The sequence below is a fragment of the Pleurodeles waltl genome, chromosome 4_2 (genome assembly GCF_031143425.1).
Source record: "Pleurodeles waltl isolate 20211129_DDA chromosome 4_2, aPleWal1.hap1.20221129, whole genome shotgun sequence".
Classification (NCBI taxonomy): domain Eukaryota; kingdom Metazoa; phylum Chordata; class Amphibia; order Caudata; family Salamandridae; genus Pleurodeles; species Pleurodeles waltl.
Genome location: NC_090443.1, coordinates 486,972,192 through 486,991,873, shown reverse-complemented (window position 1 = coordinate 486,991,873; position 19,682 = coordinate 486,972,192). Strand labels below are relative to the sequence as shown.

General features: G+C 46.1%; 1 protein-coding gene across 2 annotated transcripts in view; it reads left to right on the top strand.

Moving 5' to 3' along the window:
• The window catches only part of RAB3D (RAB3D, member RAS oncogene family), a 188,710-nt gene that overhangs the window by 129,041 nt on the left and 39,987 nt on the right, over window positions 1–19,682 (top strand). For both annotated transcript variants that reach the window (XM_069231867.1, XM_069231868.1), the window contains exon 4: window positions 15,226–15,350. In XM_069231867.1, coding sequence (XP_069087968.1) covers window positions 15,226–15,350 — 125 coding nt within the window. The remainder of the gene's footprint in view (window positions 1–15,225; window positions 15,351–19,682) is intronic.

Sequence of the window (19,682 nt, the reverse complement as noted above, 5' to 3'; positions counted from 1 at the left end):
GACCTGGACGTTCTCTGGCAGCCCGTCCTTCGGGGGCTGCGGAGGGGTCCTCTTCATCGGATGATGACGCTCCTTCTACTTCTGGTGGGAAGTATGTCTCCAGGGAGGAGATGTGGGAGGTTCTGACGCATGTTCGGGACAATTTAGGTTTTCCTGTTTTTCATCCTTCGGGGACTGATTCACATTTGTTCCCTCAATATCAAACACCTTCGAGGTTTGCCATGCCTTTTCAGGGCCCTGTTAAGGATATGGTGTTCTGGGAGTGGAAAGATGTGGACAAGTCTCAGGTTCCACGCTTCCTTCAGAAACTGTACTTACTGGAACGGGAGGATGTGTTGCCACCTTCCGTTAAGCTTGATTCCATTTTGGCAACTTTAATTGGCAAGACGGCGGTCAATCCGGAGGACTGTGTTCCTGCTGATGCCACTGACAGAAAGGTGGATTGGGGTCTGAAGAGGGCATTTGCGGCGGAGAATTTGGCCCTCAGAGCTGGTATTTTTTCTGCTTATTCTGCCCAATCCTTGGTGCAGGATTTTGACAAACTGGCTGTAGCTGTTCAGGAGGGTTCGGAGTGTTCGGAACTGCTGGCAGTTATGGAACAACAGGCCAGGTTGCTGGCGGACATGTCATCTGATGTTGTCCGCACTTCGGCTCTGGCTTCAGGAGCTTTGATTGGGGCTCGTAGGTCCCTCTGATTAAGGATGTGGAAGGTGGATCCTGGGGAGAAGTCTGCTCTCCTGAGGCTGCCTTTTGAGGGGCTCAATTTATTTGGGGATCAGTTGCCTTCCATGCTTTCGAAAGCTTTTAAGGAGAGGTAGCACGCCTTGCCTTACAAGGGTGGTTCTTCTTCTGGCAAGAGTTGGCGGAAGCATTCTCGTTCTTCTCCCAAATTTGATTCCAAGTCTTTTTCTTTCAGGAAGCGTCGTTTTCAGCCCCGTTTTTCTCCTAAAAAGTCTGCTCCTTCGGGGTGGGGAGGCCTCAAGAAGGGTTCCTGACAATCACTGTGGGCCTGGCAGAGGGCCGGTTGGGGGGCGGCTGAGGCACTTTCTTCACGTTTGGCAGGAGGATGTCAACGATCGCTGGGTGCTGGACATTGTAAACAATGTCTACGCCATAGACTTCAACGTAGTACCTTCCAGATATTGGGGTTCGTCCTACTCCACTGCCTGCGAACGGTGCCCAGAGGCAGGCATTGTTGGAGGGGGTCCGGGACTTGCTTCTCAAGAGGGCCATATCCCAGGTTCCTGTGGGGGAGAGAGGTCTGGGCAGTTATTCCATCTTGTTCCTGGTTCCAAAGGTGTCAGGGGGCTTTCGTCCTGTCCTCAATCTCAAGTGTGTGAATTCCTGGATCAAGACTGTACTTTTCCATATGCTTTTAATTCGGTCGATTTTTCCTCTGGTCGGTCCAGGGGATTTCCTGGGGTCTCTTGATCTGCAGGATGCTTACCTGCATGTTCCAGTGGCTCTGTCTTCTCAGCGGTTCCTACGATTTGCGGTGGGCCAGGACCATTTTCAGTTTTGTGTTCTGCCGTTTGGCCTCAAGTCCTCTCCACGGATTTTCACCAAGGTGCTGGCCCCTCTGGTAGCTCTTCTACATTCAGAGGGGGTGTTTGTCCATCCTTATTTGGACGATATTTTGATTCAAGCGCCCACTCAGGTTCTGTTAAGGAGTCATGTGGCCCGGGTTCTGTTGGTCCTGCAAAATCATGGTTTTTTGGTCAACTGGGGGAAGTCTGATTTGGTCCCTTCCCAGGATCTGGTTTTTCTCGGGCCCGATTTCTGACTCTTCAAGGCTTGGTGACTGTGTCGGAGAAGCGGTTGTTGTGCCTCCAGTCACAGGTGGTGTCGATCTTGTCCCAGCCTGCTCCCAGAGCCCTTCAGTAGTTGCGTCTGCAGGGTCATTTGGCGTCGGTGGTTTTTCTGGTGCCGTGGGCACAGTTTCATCTTCTTTGCCTGATGAACTGGTTTCTCGTTCATTGGTCTCCGGGGTCGAGTTCTCTTCGGACAAGGATACCTGTGTTGGGGTTTGTTCGCAGGGAGTTGGGTTGGTGGCTGGTGCCGGCTCATCTTCGTTTGGGGGTGTCTTTATCTCCTCCTCGCCCGGTGGTAGTGACGACCGATGCCAGCCTCTCCGGTTGGGGGGCTTGGCTGGGGTCGGCTCAGGTGCAGGGGTTTTGGTCGTCTCTGGAGGCCAGACGCTCCTCGAATTGGCGGGAGTTGAAGGCGGTGCTTCTTGCTCTGGTTCATTTTCAGGAATCCCTGAAGGGATTGGATGTTCTTATTCGGACAGACAACTTTTTGGTGACCAAGGCTTACGTGAACAGGCAGAGAGGGACCAGGTCACGGTCGCTATCTGCATTGCGAGGGACATTTTTGTTTGGGCGCAGGGGTGGGTTCTATCTCTGCGAGCCACCTACATTCAGGGGGTGGTCAATGTTCGGACGGATCTTCTGAGCCGGGTCATTCCTTCGTCTCAGCTTTCCTCCCTCCGGTTGTCACTGTTCCGTCGCCTGGTTCGCATCTGGGGTCTTCTGGTGTTGGATGTGTTTGCCTCCCCAGGGAATGCGAAAGTGAGGCGCTTTTGCTCCCAGGTTCCGTTGTCATCAGGCTTGGGCGGTGGACGGGATGTCGTGTCCTTGGCTTCAGGATCTTTTGTACGCATTTCCACCCTTCCAGTTGCTCCGTGCGTTTCTGGTGACGGTACGTCTTCTGAAGGCCAGGGTTCTCTTGATCGCACCCCATTGGCCACGGGCGAATTGGTTTCCGTTGCTTCGGTTGATGGCAGCTGGTCACATGTGGACTCTACTTCTCTGTCCCTCGCCTCTGGAGTTTCCTTGCCTCCCGATGGGGTCGTTGAGGCAGTTGCACTTGATGGCTTGGAAGTTGAACGGAGGGGATTGACGTGCTTAGGGGTTCCGGTCGCTTTGAGTTCTACTTTGCTGGCTTCGTGGCGTCGTTCTACGTTGCTGTCTTATGGTCGGCAGTGGAAGGTTTTTTTCTTCCTGGTGTTTGCGGCATAGATTGGATCCTACGGCAGCTTCTCTGTTTGAGGTGATGCAGTTTCTGCAGGATTGGGCTCAGTTGGGTTTGTCTGTGGCTTCACTGTGTGTGCAGTGGGCTGCGATTCAGGCTTTTAGGGGTCCGTGGCGTAATCTGTCTGATGAGGGTCATTTGATGCCTCGGATTTTCCAGGGCCTTCTTAACTTGTTTCCTCGTGCGGGCTTTTCCTTCCTGGGATCTTTCTTTGGTGTTGGATACTTTGACTGTTCCTCCTTTTGAACCTCTGGATTCATGTGACTTACGTCATCTATCTTTGAAGACTTTTTTTCTGGTGGCCATTACTTCAGCCCGTCGTTTGGGGGAGTTTGGGGCCTTGGCCTGCTCTTTTCCTTTTTGTAAAGTTTTTCCTGATCGGGTTGTGCTTGTTCCGGTTCCTTCGTTTGTTCCCAAAGTGAATTCGGCTTTCCATGCTCGACAGGAGGTTATCCTTCCTGCTTTTTGTCCTGATCCTTCCTCGGATGAGGAGGTTTGGTTGCATTCTTTGGATGTACGTCGGGCTTTGTTGGAATATCTACGGGTGGTTGCTCCTTTCCGGAAGGGTGATTCCCTGTTTGTTAATTTCGGTCCGGCTCGGAAGGGGGAGAAGCCATCCACTGCTTCCTTGAGTCGTTGGGTTCGCTCTCTGATTTTGATGGCTTATTCTTTGAAAGGGGTTGGTCCACCCCAGGGGATACAGGGGCGTTCTACCAGGGGTATGGCTGCTACGGTGGCGGAGCTGCAGGGCGCTTCTGTGGTGGAAATTTGCAGGGCTGTTACTTGGGCCTCACCTTCTACCTTTGTTCGTCATTACAGAGTGGTGGACTTGGGCAGTTTGGAGTCCGTATTGGGTCACTGTGTCTTGTCCTCTATGATGTAATAGGGGGGTGGTTGTCCGGTGTCCTTTTTTGGTTGTGATTAAACTTGTTGCAACTCAGTGTCCGTCTCCTGTTTTTCTCTTGCTATGTCTCATTGGTGGAAAGGAAGGCGAGGCAGGGACGGGAGGTAATGCGTCCATTACTTACGATAATGTCATTACGCCTAATCCTTTTCCCTCGCCTTCCTTTCCGTTCCCTCCCGCCCTCCCGGTACGGACCATCTGAGTTGCTGTTTGGGCTTGTTTCTGTACAGGAGGTGGTGGGGGTGGGGGGGGGCTTTTTTAAGGGGAAGAGACGGGTCTAGGGGGAGGCAGGGAGCCTCATTGGTGGAAAGGAAGGCGAGGGAGTAGGACTAGGAGTAATGCCATTATCGTAAGTAATGGACGCATTTCGCGTTGTAACATTTTGGTAACTACCTAGAATTAAGGAAACCAAAAGGAAAGGCCTAAGTAATTGTCGGAAACTAGCCCCTTGTTGCAGTAGTCTTCCCCAGATATTTGATGCTATCTTGCCTGAGTGTGTAGTGGTCACCTGCAAACCAGGCCCCCAGCACCTGTGTTCTTTCCCTGAACTGTACTATTGCTTCCACAATTGGCACACCCCTGGCACACAGCTAAGTCCCTTTAAAAAGTACCAGTGGTACAACGGGCCCTGTGGCTAGGGAGGGTCTCTAAGGGCTACAGCATGTATTGTGCCACCCTAAGGGACCCCTCACCAAACACATGTACACTGCTATTGCAGATTGCGTGTGCTGGTAGGAAGAAAAAGGTAAAATCGACATTGCATCTCTCACTGGGTGCCATGCCCACAAACCACTGCCTGTGGCTTAGGTAAGTCACCCCTCTAGCAGGCCTTACAGCCCTAAGACAGGGTGCACTATACCACAGGTGAGGGCATAGCTGCATGAGCTATATGCCCCTACAATGTCTAAGTCCATTCTTAACCATTGTAAGTGCAGTGTGGCCATACTGAGTACATGGCCCAGGAGTTTGTCATTACATACCCCACAGCTCCATGGTGGGTTCACTGAAGATGGGGAAGTTCGGTATCAAACTTCTCAGCTCAATAAACCCACACTGATGCCGGTATTGGATTCATTGAAAAATGCACACAGAAGGCATCTTAGAGATGCCCCTGTATTTCACTCTACCCTGTAGTGTGAGGCTGACCGTTCTGTACCAACCTGCCACTAACAGACAAGTTTCTGATCCCATGGGGGTGAGAGCCTTTGTGCTCTCTGGGGTCAGGGACAAAGCCAGCTGGTGGAGGTGCCCGCCCCCCAGACCAAGCCCCACGTTTGGCAGCAGGTCCAGTGGGAAAATTAGTAAACACAAGGAGGAGTGACCACTGCAGCTGGGACCACGCCTAGGGTGCCCATAGCTGAGGTGACCCCCCCTTCTTGCAGAAACCTCTAACTTGTTTTGGAGGAGGATAGCTAATAGGGTTAGGATTATGACCCCTCCCCCAAAGGAAGTGGGCACAGGAAGGGTATAGTCACCCTCAGGGACAGTAGCCATTGGCTACTGCCCTCTGACCCCTGTAACAGACCTAAATGTAATATTTAGGGGCCCCTCTGAACCTTGCTCATCATATTCCTGATGACCTGACAAGAAGAAGAAGAAGGACTGAAGAGCCGCACCAGCAGAGAAGACTCCAGACGACAACAGACTTGGTTCCAGCCCTCCCGGCCTGTCTGCAGCTTCAAGTCTCCTTCTGCAGGACCAGCGACCTCTACAAACCCCCAGAGGACTGCCTGCCTACCCAAGGACCAAGATCTCCAGAGGACAGCAGCCCTATTCACAAAGAAACCTCCAAGAAGGACTCCAGAACCACCCTGGATCTGCGAGTCCTGCCCACTGTGCACCCGACGCCCACAGCCCAAGTCCAGGTGGCCCACTAGTCCAGAGAAGGTTTCCAGGCGATTGTGATCTCAAGTACACCCTGGGTTGACATCTCTGTACCAACACAACGACGCTTGAAGCCTAAATCCAGAGGACCAGTGGTGGCTTCTACGCTATGGCGGAGGAGCGTCGCCCCCGCCATCAGCAACTGCTGCAAATCCTTTCACAAGGAAAGGATAATAAACTTTGTTTATTATCCTTTCCTTGTGAAGGGGGCGGGGCATTGGGGGTGACGAGCAGAGGGGAGTGCACTGTGCACTCCCCTCAGAGAGCGCATGTGTGTTTGGTTGGGCGTCTTGGGGCGGCCAAACACACATGCGTAATAGTCTCTCTCGCCCAGCAACACAGTTGCTAGGCTGGAAGAGCTTGCACAGGCTACCAAGTCTGCCTGGGAGCGCCCGCCTCGGTGACTGCAAAGGAACCCCCCTGACCGCAACCAGCTCCGGTGAATATCTCCTGACTCCTAAAGGTACCCCTGCAGCCGCGGCCCCCTGGCCTTGGGGTACCCAGCCGACAGTCCAGCAGCGTCCAGTGGGCTTTCTAAGTACCTGTCCAGCAATTGGTTCTCTTCAGTCAACTCCCTGGAACACGTCTGCAGCATCTTTGTGACCCCTTGGGTTCCCTAATTGAAAAGCATTGGGTGCATGACCCTGTGTTAGTGCATTTGATACTTGAAAGTGATACATTCTTGAAACTGTACTTACCGGCAACAAAGATCCTTTTGGCTCTAGAAATAAAGTAACAAAGTATATTTTTGATACATAAAACATTGGACTGGAGTTAGTCATTGAGAGTGTGCCTCATTTCTTTACTGTGTGTGTACAACAAATGCTTAGCACTACCCTCTGATATGCCTAACTGCTCGACCACATTACCACAAAAGAGAGCATTAGAATTATCTACTTTAAACTCTAATGCGTCTGGGATCCACTGGACTCTGTGCACACTATACCTTACTTTGGTGTAGTATATACAGAGCCAGCTACCTACAGTAATGTCCCTGAATAATCTATCATAAGGACATTACCTTTTGATCCAGCCTCTGGAGACCTTGAAGGGAAGGCATGGCATTTTTCTAATTTGTCCCCTTGTGAATAGGTCTATTTGGTGTGTTTCACTGGCAAAAAGATTTGCTGACATCATCATTTAGCGCCAACCAGTTGGCTTCTAATTTTTTGATCTTATCTGTTCTCCAGTTTGGTATTAGTGGCAGATAAACATCAGGGAAATGTTCCTTACCAGAGCACAATGTCAGATAACATGATCCTCTTTCAAAATAACTCTCAACCTTGTCCCGGCATTCTTGTTCAGGTAGTGCATTATATTGTCTGTTGGATGCAGTGGCTGCAGGGGACAATATCTTCTCTTCCGAGTCCCCTATCTTTGTGCACCTCTTGTCTTCCTGACACTCTTGTAATGGGTGCATGCAAACTCTTGCATTAGTGGCCAGAAAGACACATGCTGCCATGCTGCACAGAAGAACTGAGACTTACTGAACTATTAAAAATGAGACTGCCTTCCGAGCATGAATCTCTGCAAGTATAGATAACAGCCTGTCCTCAGACAGAGACACTCTTGCGAGACTTGAATCTAACATGGCTCCCACATACTGTAAAGTTTGTACTGGATGAAGAATCGATTTTGCCAAATTGATCTGATTTTGCCAGACAGGTTTGGAATGTTCACCTTGTTCTCTTGACATTTTGGAGCACAACCGGCCCACTTCAACCAGTCATTGCAATATGTGCATAAAACCAGGACACACTGTACCTGGAAAAACTCCTTAATGCTGATTTTAGGCTAAAGGGAAGGACAGCAAATAAGTGGAGTTTTGTATCTACGTGGGCTCTGGGAATTTTCAGTACAACATGTTGGTGGGAATGTGGAAATATGACTCATATGCAGCTACTGACTCGGTTCAATCCCCCTGAGGCGCATGACGAAAGATCTGAAGAAGGGCCAAACCATGCCAATATGTTTGCATACTTCAAGAATAGGATGGATCACTATTCCAGGCTGTAACTTTTTTCTGTACCCATAAGTATCAGGAGTAGATGCCCTTGCAACTCCTAAGTTTGACAGCTCATAGCTTTTTTGCGTAGAGAAACCGAGATATCTTAAAATAACTGTCTAAGAGCATAAATACTGGACGTATTCGGAGAAACTGACGGTGGAGAAAAATGGAATGTGTATTGCATACTGCCAAATCAGCTGAGTCCTGCATTTATTGTTTGGTTTGTAGTGATCTTACTTTCCTGAAGGCTGTGCTTGAAGTCTTCTCGATCCTGTTCTGAGACCAGATCTTGTTATATTGGCCGAACAGAGCAATTAAGCTGGCAATCCTCCAGGCTACGGCTGAAGATGTACATACGTTGGTTCTGACAGTGCCCATTCTCTTGGTGTCTCTTTTTAGAGGAGCGAAGGAAGTAGAACCAAACCAATTGGAGCACTTCCTGGCAGCAGATAAAAGTATGCAATCAGCGGACGTGATACCTTTAAGAATAGACTATCAGTTCCTGGAGGACTGCCTCTCTTCTCTTGATGTTGGGCAATCAATAGGTTTGATGGAGGCTGCTGTCAAAGAGGTATACTTTGAGGGTTAAATCTCACAAAGAGTATGGCAGTGATGTAACAAGGTTGTTAGTCCCTTAGTATGTCATCAGCATCAGAAGATATTAAACAAGCCTGTGCAATGCAATATGTCTCACATTCGGTTGAATTAGAGCTATTGGAGTTATAAATGCATAACTGGACTTTTATTACCTCATACATTGGTCAACCTTGTCACATAATTTGGTCCTCTCTGCCACATAATTCCAGTGGCCCTGCATATAACTAAAGCATTTCCATTGACCTTCTTCCTCTAGCTGCAGCAAAAAAAATGAAAATATTGCCATCAAAGGAAGTTTTTGAAAGTCAGGCATCACATTCCGGGGGTTGCATCGTGTACTGGTGTGATTTCTGTGTAGCTTGAAGATACGCCATGAAAAGTTGCCTTGTGATGTAACAGTATTTACCAATATGCTTCTTTTTTAAATTACTGTGAACAGGATGAATGCTGGCGTACCTAGAGATAATAAATCTTATCACTTTCATGCATTTTATTTTGTGTCACTTCTATTCTTCCGTCTTAATGGTCACAAATATTCACATATATTTCTCAGTCTGTTATTAGTCCTTATTTTTTTTATTGTACACGCACGCACGTGCGGAGCCTTGCTCCCTTCCCATTCCAACAACTACAATGTTAGTTTCACTATTTCCACCAGCAAAACGGATTTCATAGGGCATTTTCTTTTTAGTTGAAGTAACCATGTTCGGTCTTTGTGAAAACTTCATGTTTTATGTCACTGAAATGTGTATATTTATGCAATTACACGCTCTACATTTATATGTATTCCCCAGTCATTTCACGATTTATACATGAGTTCCCAGTTGTTGAAACTGAAATAAACATCGCGTCACAATGTCAACACGTATTTTGAGCGCTGCCTTTTCATGTTGACACCGGGAGGCAGTGAACAGACCCTCAGACGGGCACTCTCAGCTTCTTATATAAAGAACCCTAAGGGTGAGGGCAGAAGTGGACAGCCTGATAGGGACGCGTCTCTGCACCTGCTTTTGAGAATGCCGCAAGGACCCGGCCCACTTAAAGCCCTGCATGCTACCTTGTTGGAGCTCAGGCGTGTGTGTTTGGGACAGCGCTGATACTGCTGTTTATGTAAATATTAGAGCAACATAGACAATAGCTACCCATTATAAGAGGCTGCATAGAAAAAACTAACAGCTGCCCCTCTTACCTTGTCTTCATTGCCTTGGAAGGATCCCTGTGTACACTGTCCCTTCATGCCCCAGTTTATGTACATTTCCAGCTATCATTCGTCAGCAAAGACAAGGAAAATAAAGGTCTGCACACATCAGCTTGAAGATAACACCACGGGAAAGGGTTAACTCTTTTTTAAATGTGCGAATTAATTTGGCTTTTATTTCTTTTCTTTAAAAAATGGGGCCAGCCCAGAAGCTTCTTTGAATGAGTCTTGCAAGCATGTCTTGCCCACGTCTGAATAGGAAAATGGTTCTGGGACTTCCACTGCAGGGAAATAGAAAACAATCCCTGCGTGGAAATGTGAAACTGAAGATGCTTAAAAGCCCCCACTGTTTTTTTTATGTAACATGCCTAGTTGCACTTCATTTTAGTAGTACGAATCTTACAAAAAAAAGCCTTCTGGACAGAATGAGTGATTTATTAGCGCTCAAACATTCCAGGGATGAAATCATAAACAGATGGAGGCAGTGAAAAGCGCACGTTCATGCAGGAAGGATGGCAGCAATGACTGGTGGGAGGTGGTGCGGCCGAGCTCGACCTAAAAAAGGGCACTTCACCCACCTCACCTCTCACTCTCCGTTCTGTGGTAGTATACTTTGTAGGTTCCGGTATACCTGAACCAGAGCTACCATTGGTCTTGGCTGTGGTTGTGGTTTTGGAAGAAGAGTTTAAAAAATAATGTTTCGTAAACCACAGCAGAACTTCTACTGTTCATGTTTCTGGCTCCCTTGGGTTAGTATTTCATAAAAAAGATCATCATCTACCTGGAAGACTGTAGGAATACACAAGTCTGGAGATCTGGAGAAACCTCTCATGTCAAATTCTAAAAAAGACAAGGGCCTTCTGTGGCAGTATAGGATCTGAATATGTGAGACCTGTCAGAACGTGCTAAAGTGAAGTTCCTTCTGTTTCCTCTTTTTCGTAAGCTTGTTCTCTGTTGATAGGTGATGGCTCTGCTTCCTTGCTTTATGCTTCTTGCTTTAGGGGAGGTTGAGGCAGCATTGGAAGAAGATGGCGAGCTTCCAGAGAAGACAATTCAGACACAGCAGGTGGACCCTCTTGACCTTTTGATACTTGTAAGTCATCTTCATCTGATGATAAAGGCAGGAGATGTTCAGGAGAGGGTGGTATTATGGAGAAGATGAAATATGAATGATGGGCTTTCAGGTTCCCAACTTTTCGTTAGACATTGGCATCTCGCCTTTCTGTGCCACAGGGTGAACAGAAGTGTCTCACATGCAATTACAGTCCTTGAGGTAGACTGACCCACCTGAGAAAGAGCCAACGGATGCTGATGGAGAAACTCCTAAAACCCTTGACGTCATGTGCCTTCAAGTCAGTTATGCTGACTGTTGGAAATGGCCCTTGTTTCAGGTTTATCCCCAAATATTTTGTCTTCTGACCTCCTGTTTTTGATCATGTGCTGAATTACATTATTGCTGACTTTAGGACTCTGGGTACTTTACCACTGCTGACCACTGCTAAAGTGCAAGTACTCTCTGTCTAAATAGTATTGGTGATTGGTTTATCCATGATTGGCATATTTGATTTACCAGTAAGTCCCTAGTATAGTGCACCAGGTGTGCTCAGGTCCTGTAAATCAAATCCTATTAGGGACCCGCAGCATTGATTGTGCCATCCAGATGAGCAGCCCTGCAAACATGTTTTAAGCCTGCCATTGCAGTGTCTGTGTGTGCAGTTGTAAACAGCCATCTTGACTTGGCAAGTGCTCCTACTTGCCAGGCTCAAACCTTCCCTTTTACTACATGTAAGTCACCATTAAGGTAGGCCCAAAGGAGCCCCATGGACAGGGCGTAGTGTATTTAAAAGGTAGGACATGTACTGGTGTGCTTCACATGTCATCATAGTGAAATGGTGCTAAATTCGGGTTTCCCAATTGCAAGGGCTATCTCTCCCATACTGTAACAAGGGGATAGCCTTGAAATATATTTTAAGTGTAATTTCCCATTGGGAGAAGATAGAGATTTGGAGTTTGGGGTCTCTGAACTCACAAATTACAAATTCATCTTTTGGTAAAGTTGTTTTTTAAATTGTAAGTTTGAAAATGCCACTTTTAGAAAGTTGCCATTTTCTTGCTTAACCATTCTGTGCCTCTGCCTGTCTGTGGGATATATGTCTGGGACAAGGTGACAGTTGGGCTGTTTGTGAATTCACTGTAGACAGTCACACAAAGGGAGCTGAGGTGTGCCCTGCATATCCAGATGGGTCTTTCTGAGCTAGAGTAGTGGGAGTAGCTAACACTTGCACCTGAATATGGCTGTGCCTCTCCTTGCACAAAGCAGTCTCCACCCCCCTGGAGTGTGTCTGGTGCCAGGGCAGGAAAGGGAGGGTTTTGTGCACTACAAAGACTTTCCTTTGAAGTTTGCCTACTTCAAAGGCAGAAATGGGTATAAGTACTGGACCTCTGACCCCACAAAGTTAGAATCCTTCTGGACTGAGGACATTCTGCCAGGAAGAAGAGCTGGATGCTGTAGGAGGGATTACCACTCTGCCTGTTGCTTTGGCATGCTTGCCTGCTGCTTTCTGCTTCTGTCCTAGGAGTGAAAGGACTGGACTTTGCTTTCTACATCCTGCTTCCAAAGGTTCTCCAAGAGCGTGGTTGAGTTTGCATCCTGTTAAAAAATCTCAGGGACTTCAAAGACTTCATCAGCCAACACCTGGGTTCTCTTGCTAAGAGTGCTGACTTGCCAGGTGGTGCCAAATCCAGTCCCTGGATCACCTCCAAAGTCCCGCCAGAGCCTGAGTCCCATGTGCCATTTCACTGACGTCCGTGACACCTGACTCCACTGCAGCACCTGTGGCCCTGTGGTGTGATTGCTACACCCCAGAGTGGACTCCTCACATCTTGACCTGCTGGATTCATCGACCCTGCCTTGCCATAAGGAACCGATGCCTCACCTCCCCTCCGTGGCCTTAAGGAACCGACGCCGTACCGGCTCCAGCAACGCCTCACTCCACAACTCCGTGCCTCTGTTTCCTCAACATTTTCCAAGGTTCTGTACCTAGGGTCAGTGCAACTCAGTGACTATCTCGCAGTCCCTCACGCGTGGCGTTAGACTGTTGGGAACGTCTCCGTCAACATGCTGTGATAGCCCCAGTTGGAGCTATAAAGTTTCTAAGCACTATACTAAGATTTAATCTTTAAAAATCTGTATCTCTGCTTGTAGTATGTTGGATTTTTGTTTCTTTAAATCTTGTTTTACTCAGATAAATATTGGCTGTTTGTCTAAACTGGTGTGAAGTACTTTCGTGCTGTTTTCACTTTGTTACTGTGTGTAAGTACAAATGCTTCACACATTGCCTCTAAGGTAAGTTTGAATGCTCAGACCAAGCTACGAAGGGGGTGATCAGGGGTTATCTTAGTTGTGTGACTTCTTTACCCTCACTAGAGTGAAGGTCCCTACTTGGACAGGGTGCCAACCATTGCCAACTAGAGACCCCATTTCTAACATTGACGTTAAGGTCTCATAATCAAGCACCTCAACATTCAGTGCCTCAGCGGTAAATGCCTTGAGTTTGACAGGAAGCACAGGTTACTCAAGGAAAGGTGTGAGGGTCGCAAAGAAGAGCCAGAACTGATCACACTAGGAGTTGAAGAAGAGGGTGAAGCCTCCCTTCCTTCTTTGGAACTATTGGACAAGGAGGCCGGACAACCCTCTTCCCGTGTCCTGAGGTGAACATGTCCCTGTTCCAGAGTCATCTGTGTTGCATCTCCCAGTAGATTTTACACTACTTGTTAGAGTACGAATTCAGGAGACCTGTAGCACAAATAATCGCGTACATCCTTCCAGGATTGCTTTTCATCACATAAAGGGTGAGGCTCAAGGTGCCAGAAGTATATGACAGAACTGCTGGTATCATTAAGGAATATGTGAAACTCTATGTAGTAACCCGAATACAGGTATTGGGGACCAGAGCTGCGATGAAGTATGTATTGCTAAAATTAGAGTGGAACAATGTCCAGATTAGCTTCTGCATTTGATCATAGCAGATCTGCTGGGTCATTGTGTGAAAACATCCTCACACAGCCGGTCAAAATCGAAACGGACTGCCCCTTCTCGGTTTCGAGCGCCAGTGTGAGGATTAATGATACCAGCAGTTCTCCCATATACCTCTTGTAACTCGAACCTACAGAAACTGGGCTCACACTGATTTCAGATGTTCCATAATTGACGGACGTAATTGTAATTTCAACAATTATATTAACTTCTCTGGTTTATACAAAACTACTTCCCGATGATGAGCCTTTATTTATAATGGATCAAAAAGCCGTACACAAATATTAAGGTCCCACACTTATTTTATTAATTTTTGCCATGCGGTTCGTATGTGTACTTTTGACTTATGATACATGTATTTATACTTTACATATAGGTGTCACGTTTGGTTGAGCACCAACCACGGTTTTCTTACCCCACTGAAAGTCCATGTACATTTTGACAGTCTCTATATATGTTCTAATTTGTATTAAAACCTGTCTAAATGTATATCAGCTCATATCATAATACTACTGTTACCATAGGGGTCACTGTGATTTGAATTATCACTGATACACCAGGACCCTAGTAGTTCCTAGGTCCTAGTAGTTACTAGTTCCTTGTACTGTAAATACACACTCAAAATTGTTCTGAGCTTCTTATGACAGAGAACCTCAATTTACATGTATGACATTCTAGGTAATCCATTTTTTCCATGCTGCAAAACAATGAGCCATCTCTGCAGCTTAACTGACACAAAACACCAGTAGGCCACATTGCACCTACATTTTTTGACAGAACCATACCCGTAACAGGCCTGAACACATCTGGGTGGATGTTTGTCACAATAACGAATTCTGAATCTAATCAATCATTTTATTATATTAATATTTACATGCCGCTTTCCATACACCTTGTGAAGCCTGATGCGCTTTCCATTTACTATGCCTTAGCCATAAAACGTCCTGAAATGGAACATCCACCGAATCTGTAAAATCAAACATTATTACTGAAAATATGACCCTAATAAGCCCCTGCAGAGAACCTCCGGGCGAGCTCAAGTTCAGACAAGAGGTTAAATGGTTTCTTCCGATAGTCTGTCTAAAGGCGTGTAAGAATTTATCTAATTGTTGAAGACTATACGGTGTAAATACTTTTTTGAATAGTTATCATTCAAAAAATATCATATAAAGTCACAAAACCATTTTAATGCTTTACTTTGTACGTCCGATTGCCCCTCACATGCACCATGTAAGCCTATGTACTTTAGCGTCTCGAAACTAACAGCATTTTTCGTCCCTGTATTGAGGCCAAGGGCTGCAAAAGGGGATCCATTAAAACTTGAAGTATTGGCGCGTGCGGAGGCTGATTTTTTGCATTATTTAAAACAATTAAATGCTTTAGTGATATTATATGACAATATATTTGGATGGTTCTTAACCCTATTCAGTGAATAAATAAATGAAATATAGTAGACAAGCATTCAGATCTGTAAGTCTAGGCCTTGGGTGTGTTGGTGCCTTGTTCTGGGAAGAGATTCTTGAAGAATCTGACAGTATTCTCTTGTCTCTCCCGGATATGCGCAGGGCGACACAGATCAAGACCTACTCCTGGGACAACGCCCAAGTGATACTGGTCGGCAACAAGTGTGACCTGGAGGACGATCGTCTGGTTCCTACTGAGGATGGGAAAAGGCTGGCAGACGAACTAGGTGCGGCAAGTGTGCACAATCCATTGTGTGTCTATTTCGTGTGAATGCAGATTCCGAGAGAAGTGGAACACACTGGCAGAGTACTGACATACCACAAGCATGCAGGGTATAGAACACTGGGGCTGTGCTCCCTTTTTGTTAATGCTGACGGTTCATGGTTGCATTTGCTCGTGCAGGGCTACTCACCTACACCAGTGCCACCCAGTAGCTGTGCATGCCACAGGGACTGTAGGAGGCCAGCTTTTGTCGGTGATGTGGCAGGCCCTCAGAGGTAGAGGCAAACAACCACTTTTTTTTTAGTGACCTTTTTGCAGTAACTGAAGGAATGTCTGTCTGTGGATGTGAAAGTGTCTTGTAGAAATATGTTACATCAGGCGTATTGCGTTATGGCTTTCTTTTCCCTTCACCACGGAGTCCTGCCCCCAGAAGAATGAGCATCTCACCTTGCTGGTCAGTCTTTTGCACTGGGTGAAATTCTCATTTCTTGCAGAAGACCCTTACTAATGATTTGTAGGTCTCATTTCCTGGATCAATTGTTCAATCTTGGTGCAGCCTCACACACGAGATTCTCGCAGTGGGAGTGAGCACCACAGTTTCCAGCACAGCCTTGTTCTTTAAATGTAAATCCCACACATCAGTATAAAGATTCACTTAGCCATAAGATACTTTTTTGTCATTCACAATGGCCCCATTGACTTAAACAGTTTCACACACCAGGAAGTTTGGTCGAAAAACACACTAATCTTACTCCAGTCGACCCCTGGCCTTGCTATTTGCTGAAGTCTTGTTTGGGGCCTGGGAGGCCACACATTTACTTATAGAATGGTGGAGATTTCCATCAGCTGAAGGGACAGCACCAGGATTACAAAAACAATTCTGCTTAGAGGGAGGGTGGGTTTTCTGCTGAGAAAATGGGCGTCAGGGGTAAAAACTTCAGATTAGAGAGAAACGGTGGGTGGAAGCTACAAACAATATGTAGAGAGGGGGTGACCTCGATGGAGGGTGGTGGTGGCAACAAGAATGCACCTCCCTCCCCCACCAAATAAAAAGTAGGAGAAGCAGTCTTTTCAGAGCTACAGAGTGTCAGGAGACAAAGGAGGAAATGTGGGGGGAGGGGGCAGGAATTAAAAACATGAGAGTTTGATCATAACATAGTATCTTTGCGCAGAAGGGGGCAGGCCTACATTAAGTAGAGAATGCAGGTCATTGGGTCACAGATGAAAATAGGAAAGGACATAGACAGAGACAAAAATATGCACCACCGACACTGTATTGCATCTATGGCACAAAAAAAGAGAAAGCAGCACACTTGGCAGAGATGTATATAGTCTGTGGTATTCGAAAAGGAAGCAGCTCGCAACTGTGAAGCCAGGAATGGCACTGTGGCCATAATACCTCCAGCACACCAGCTATGTGCCCACCTGGGAAGCAGCAGGAGTGGTGTAAGTGACTGTCTCCTTAGCTAGAATAGACTGCCATGGTTTTGCCATAGTTTTCTAGTGACTTCTGTGTTTTTTTTAATTCTACTGGCATACAATCATTCAACATGCCTGGTGAGTTAGAGAAGACACCATACTGCTAGGTGTATACGCCACCATAGAATTGTGAGCGGCAGAAAGTAGATGTCAACATGCATTGCTAGTCTTTAGGCAACCGATTGACGTAAAAGCCTGTAGGTTTCGATAGGTGAGTAAGCCAGTGGCCATTTCTTGTGATTACTGCAAATCAGCACTTTGTTGTAGGAAGCTTAGCTCTTATTAGAAACATCCCTTTGTCCATGGTAGTGTAGCTTTTCATAATGCCCAGATTGTTCATTACTCAAAATCAATGTCTTCCTTGTACCAGTCCTAACAAAATGAGTTTTCCTCGAATAAGAGACAGACTCACCTAACCTAATCCAGTAATAAAATAATTATCCCACCCTTCCCCACACCGTAGACAACAAAGCAGCGGAATGGGATTAGGGAGGTACAGAAGTCCAGGACTTGGAGGAGGAAGACTTGGACTCAAAGTACTAAAGATTACTGATGAACAGGACCACTGGAATCATGCCGTTCTGTGGCTGTTGTGTGTTTGCATAAATATGGATTAACCTCCCTCATCACATAATCCTTCACCTGCTGCATACTCTGCAGATTTGAACAAAAACAGGTTTCTAGCTTAAACAGATCAAAAGTAATTAAAAAAACATAGTGACACATTTCTGAACACTGGAATGCCCTTCGCAGAGGTTGACCGGTCATCTTTGCTTATTGCTGGATTTGGGTTTAAATGGTAGTAATAATAGTAAATCTTTTCCCAGGCAGTGTTACCATGTGTAAATTAGACGAAATATTGAAGTAATAATATTCGGAAATGTGCTGCATTATGCTGCATAATTTGCCTTTTCTTGTTGCATAATGCAGATTTTCCAATTAAATATGCAGGAAAGTCCTAATTTTAGGCAAGCATTATGCCTTTCTTTCTTCCTTTAATTCAATAGCAGCCAGGTAATTAAATGGTTAACAGACAGTAAAGAAAAAACTACGCATCCCAGCAGGCCTGGGTGATGAACTACAGATGGAGGCCATGCAGGTGTTACATTACAGTCTCAATATGTAGTCCCTTCAATCATTGCCCGTCCACAGAGGAAGTGTTAGTTTTGTTTTCATTACAGTGCCTTTACTAGTGGTACGTTTCGACATAGTTAATTACTAGCTTGGTTTAATTTTTATCTTGTCTGGATCATTACTTCAGATCATTCCTTATTTCATGAATTGTTACATTCTTGACTGGCTGTTTTTACGGATCTGCAGCCTTTTTTGCGGTGCCCGCCACAGGAACACTAACTGCCCCCACTCTCTTGTCTGCAGCTTTTCAGCTGTGCAGAAAGGCCGGGGATTTCCCGCAGAGGATTTCCTCGTTCGACGAGTCACGCCCATATTTCTCTGCTGGCTCCTTTAAGCGTGAGTTAAGTCCTGCTTAAGGAGTCTCCAGTGTTTTTTGCGACATTACAGTTATTCGAAAAGAGTGGTTTCCTTCATTTAGTTGGTGCTGGAGTTTTTCTATACCGGTCATATACACAGACTGAAAAATATTCCTCTGTCAGAAGGAGGCCATGCAGGTATTACATTAGAGTTTCTATAAATAGTCCCTTCAATCGTTGTCCTTCCTCTCTTTTGTTGTGTAAGGCAGGTCGTCCTGTTACCAAAAGAAACAAGCATTTGCAATGCAACGGGTCTCGCGTTTGCTCATGTTAGAGCTGATCGCGTTGTAAACTCCTAACCTGACTTTTCATCTATCGGCAAAAGTGATTTTATGTACCTAAACTGAAAAAGTGAAATTAACTGTGTAAAGCGCTCGACTTCTGCCAAACGAAATCGCGCTAATAAAATAGAGAAAAAGTAGTCCACGATCCAACAGAAAACTGCAAGCCTTGCATGTTTTCTGTTCTTGGTCGCTGCGCTCAAGGAGGGCTAACCACCGGAAAAGGCATGACGTGGGCATGCCTTCCACTAATGAAAGCAAGCAGATTTTACTAGGCAAGCCCACGAACCAATGAAACACACTGACGTGACGTCAACAGGGCTCCGAGCCCTTCTCTGATAACTAAAGCGTCTCGCTGCGATACGCATGCGCGAGCGCATGCAACGCAGGCTCGACCCTAAAAAGATCAAGAAGATACAGATAAACAAGAAAAACCGCTAACATCTGTTCCTGTTGGTCCATATCATCAGTTCGGTTGGTGAACCATTGATTGAGGAACTGCAATAAGATATGCAATAATAATCACAATGAGCGTGGGTGAAAAAAAAATTGGGATAATACTCACCTCCGTGTCTTTAATCAAATTAGGATTTTCATACATGTTTATCTGGAAAGTCCGCATTTTATGTAAAAACTGGAGGCTCGTATTATGCTTATTTTAAAACTAATCAACTACTGCTAAAAAAGCATGTGTAATTGGTTTGGAAAAACATGTTTTGAACATAGAATTTGAAGACCAGTTGGTTGCTCTCAGGATATCCTCCAAACATGCTTCAGAATAAAAAGCTTTAGGAGCCATTAGCCCTCAAGAAAAATGAGGACCAAAAATGGAAATATCATTGCAGGCTTGGGACATGGCCCATTTCACCCATCTTGCCAGAGTGGGGAAGGACACAGGAGAATGTGATTTAATTAGGAAAATGAGTAATTGACGGAAGAAGCCATGAAAGAAGATTTCTGGATTGCTATTCCTCAAGATATATAACAACTCACAGCTTTGGAGACTGTGAGAAAGCAGGCTACTCCACAGAAGAAATCAACATTTTAGTTCTTCTGGAGATAGCAAAGTATACTTCCGAAGGAGTA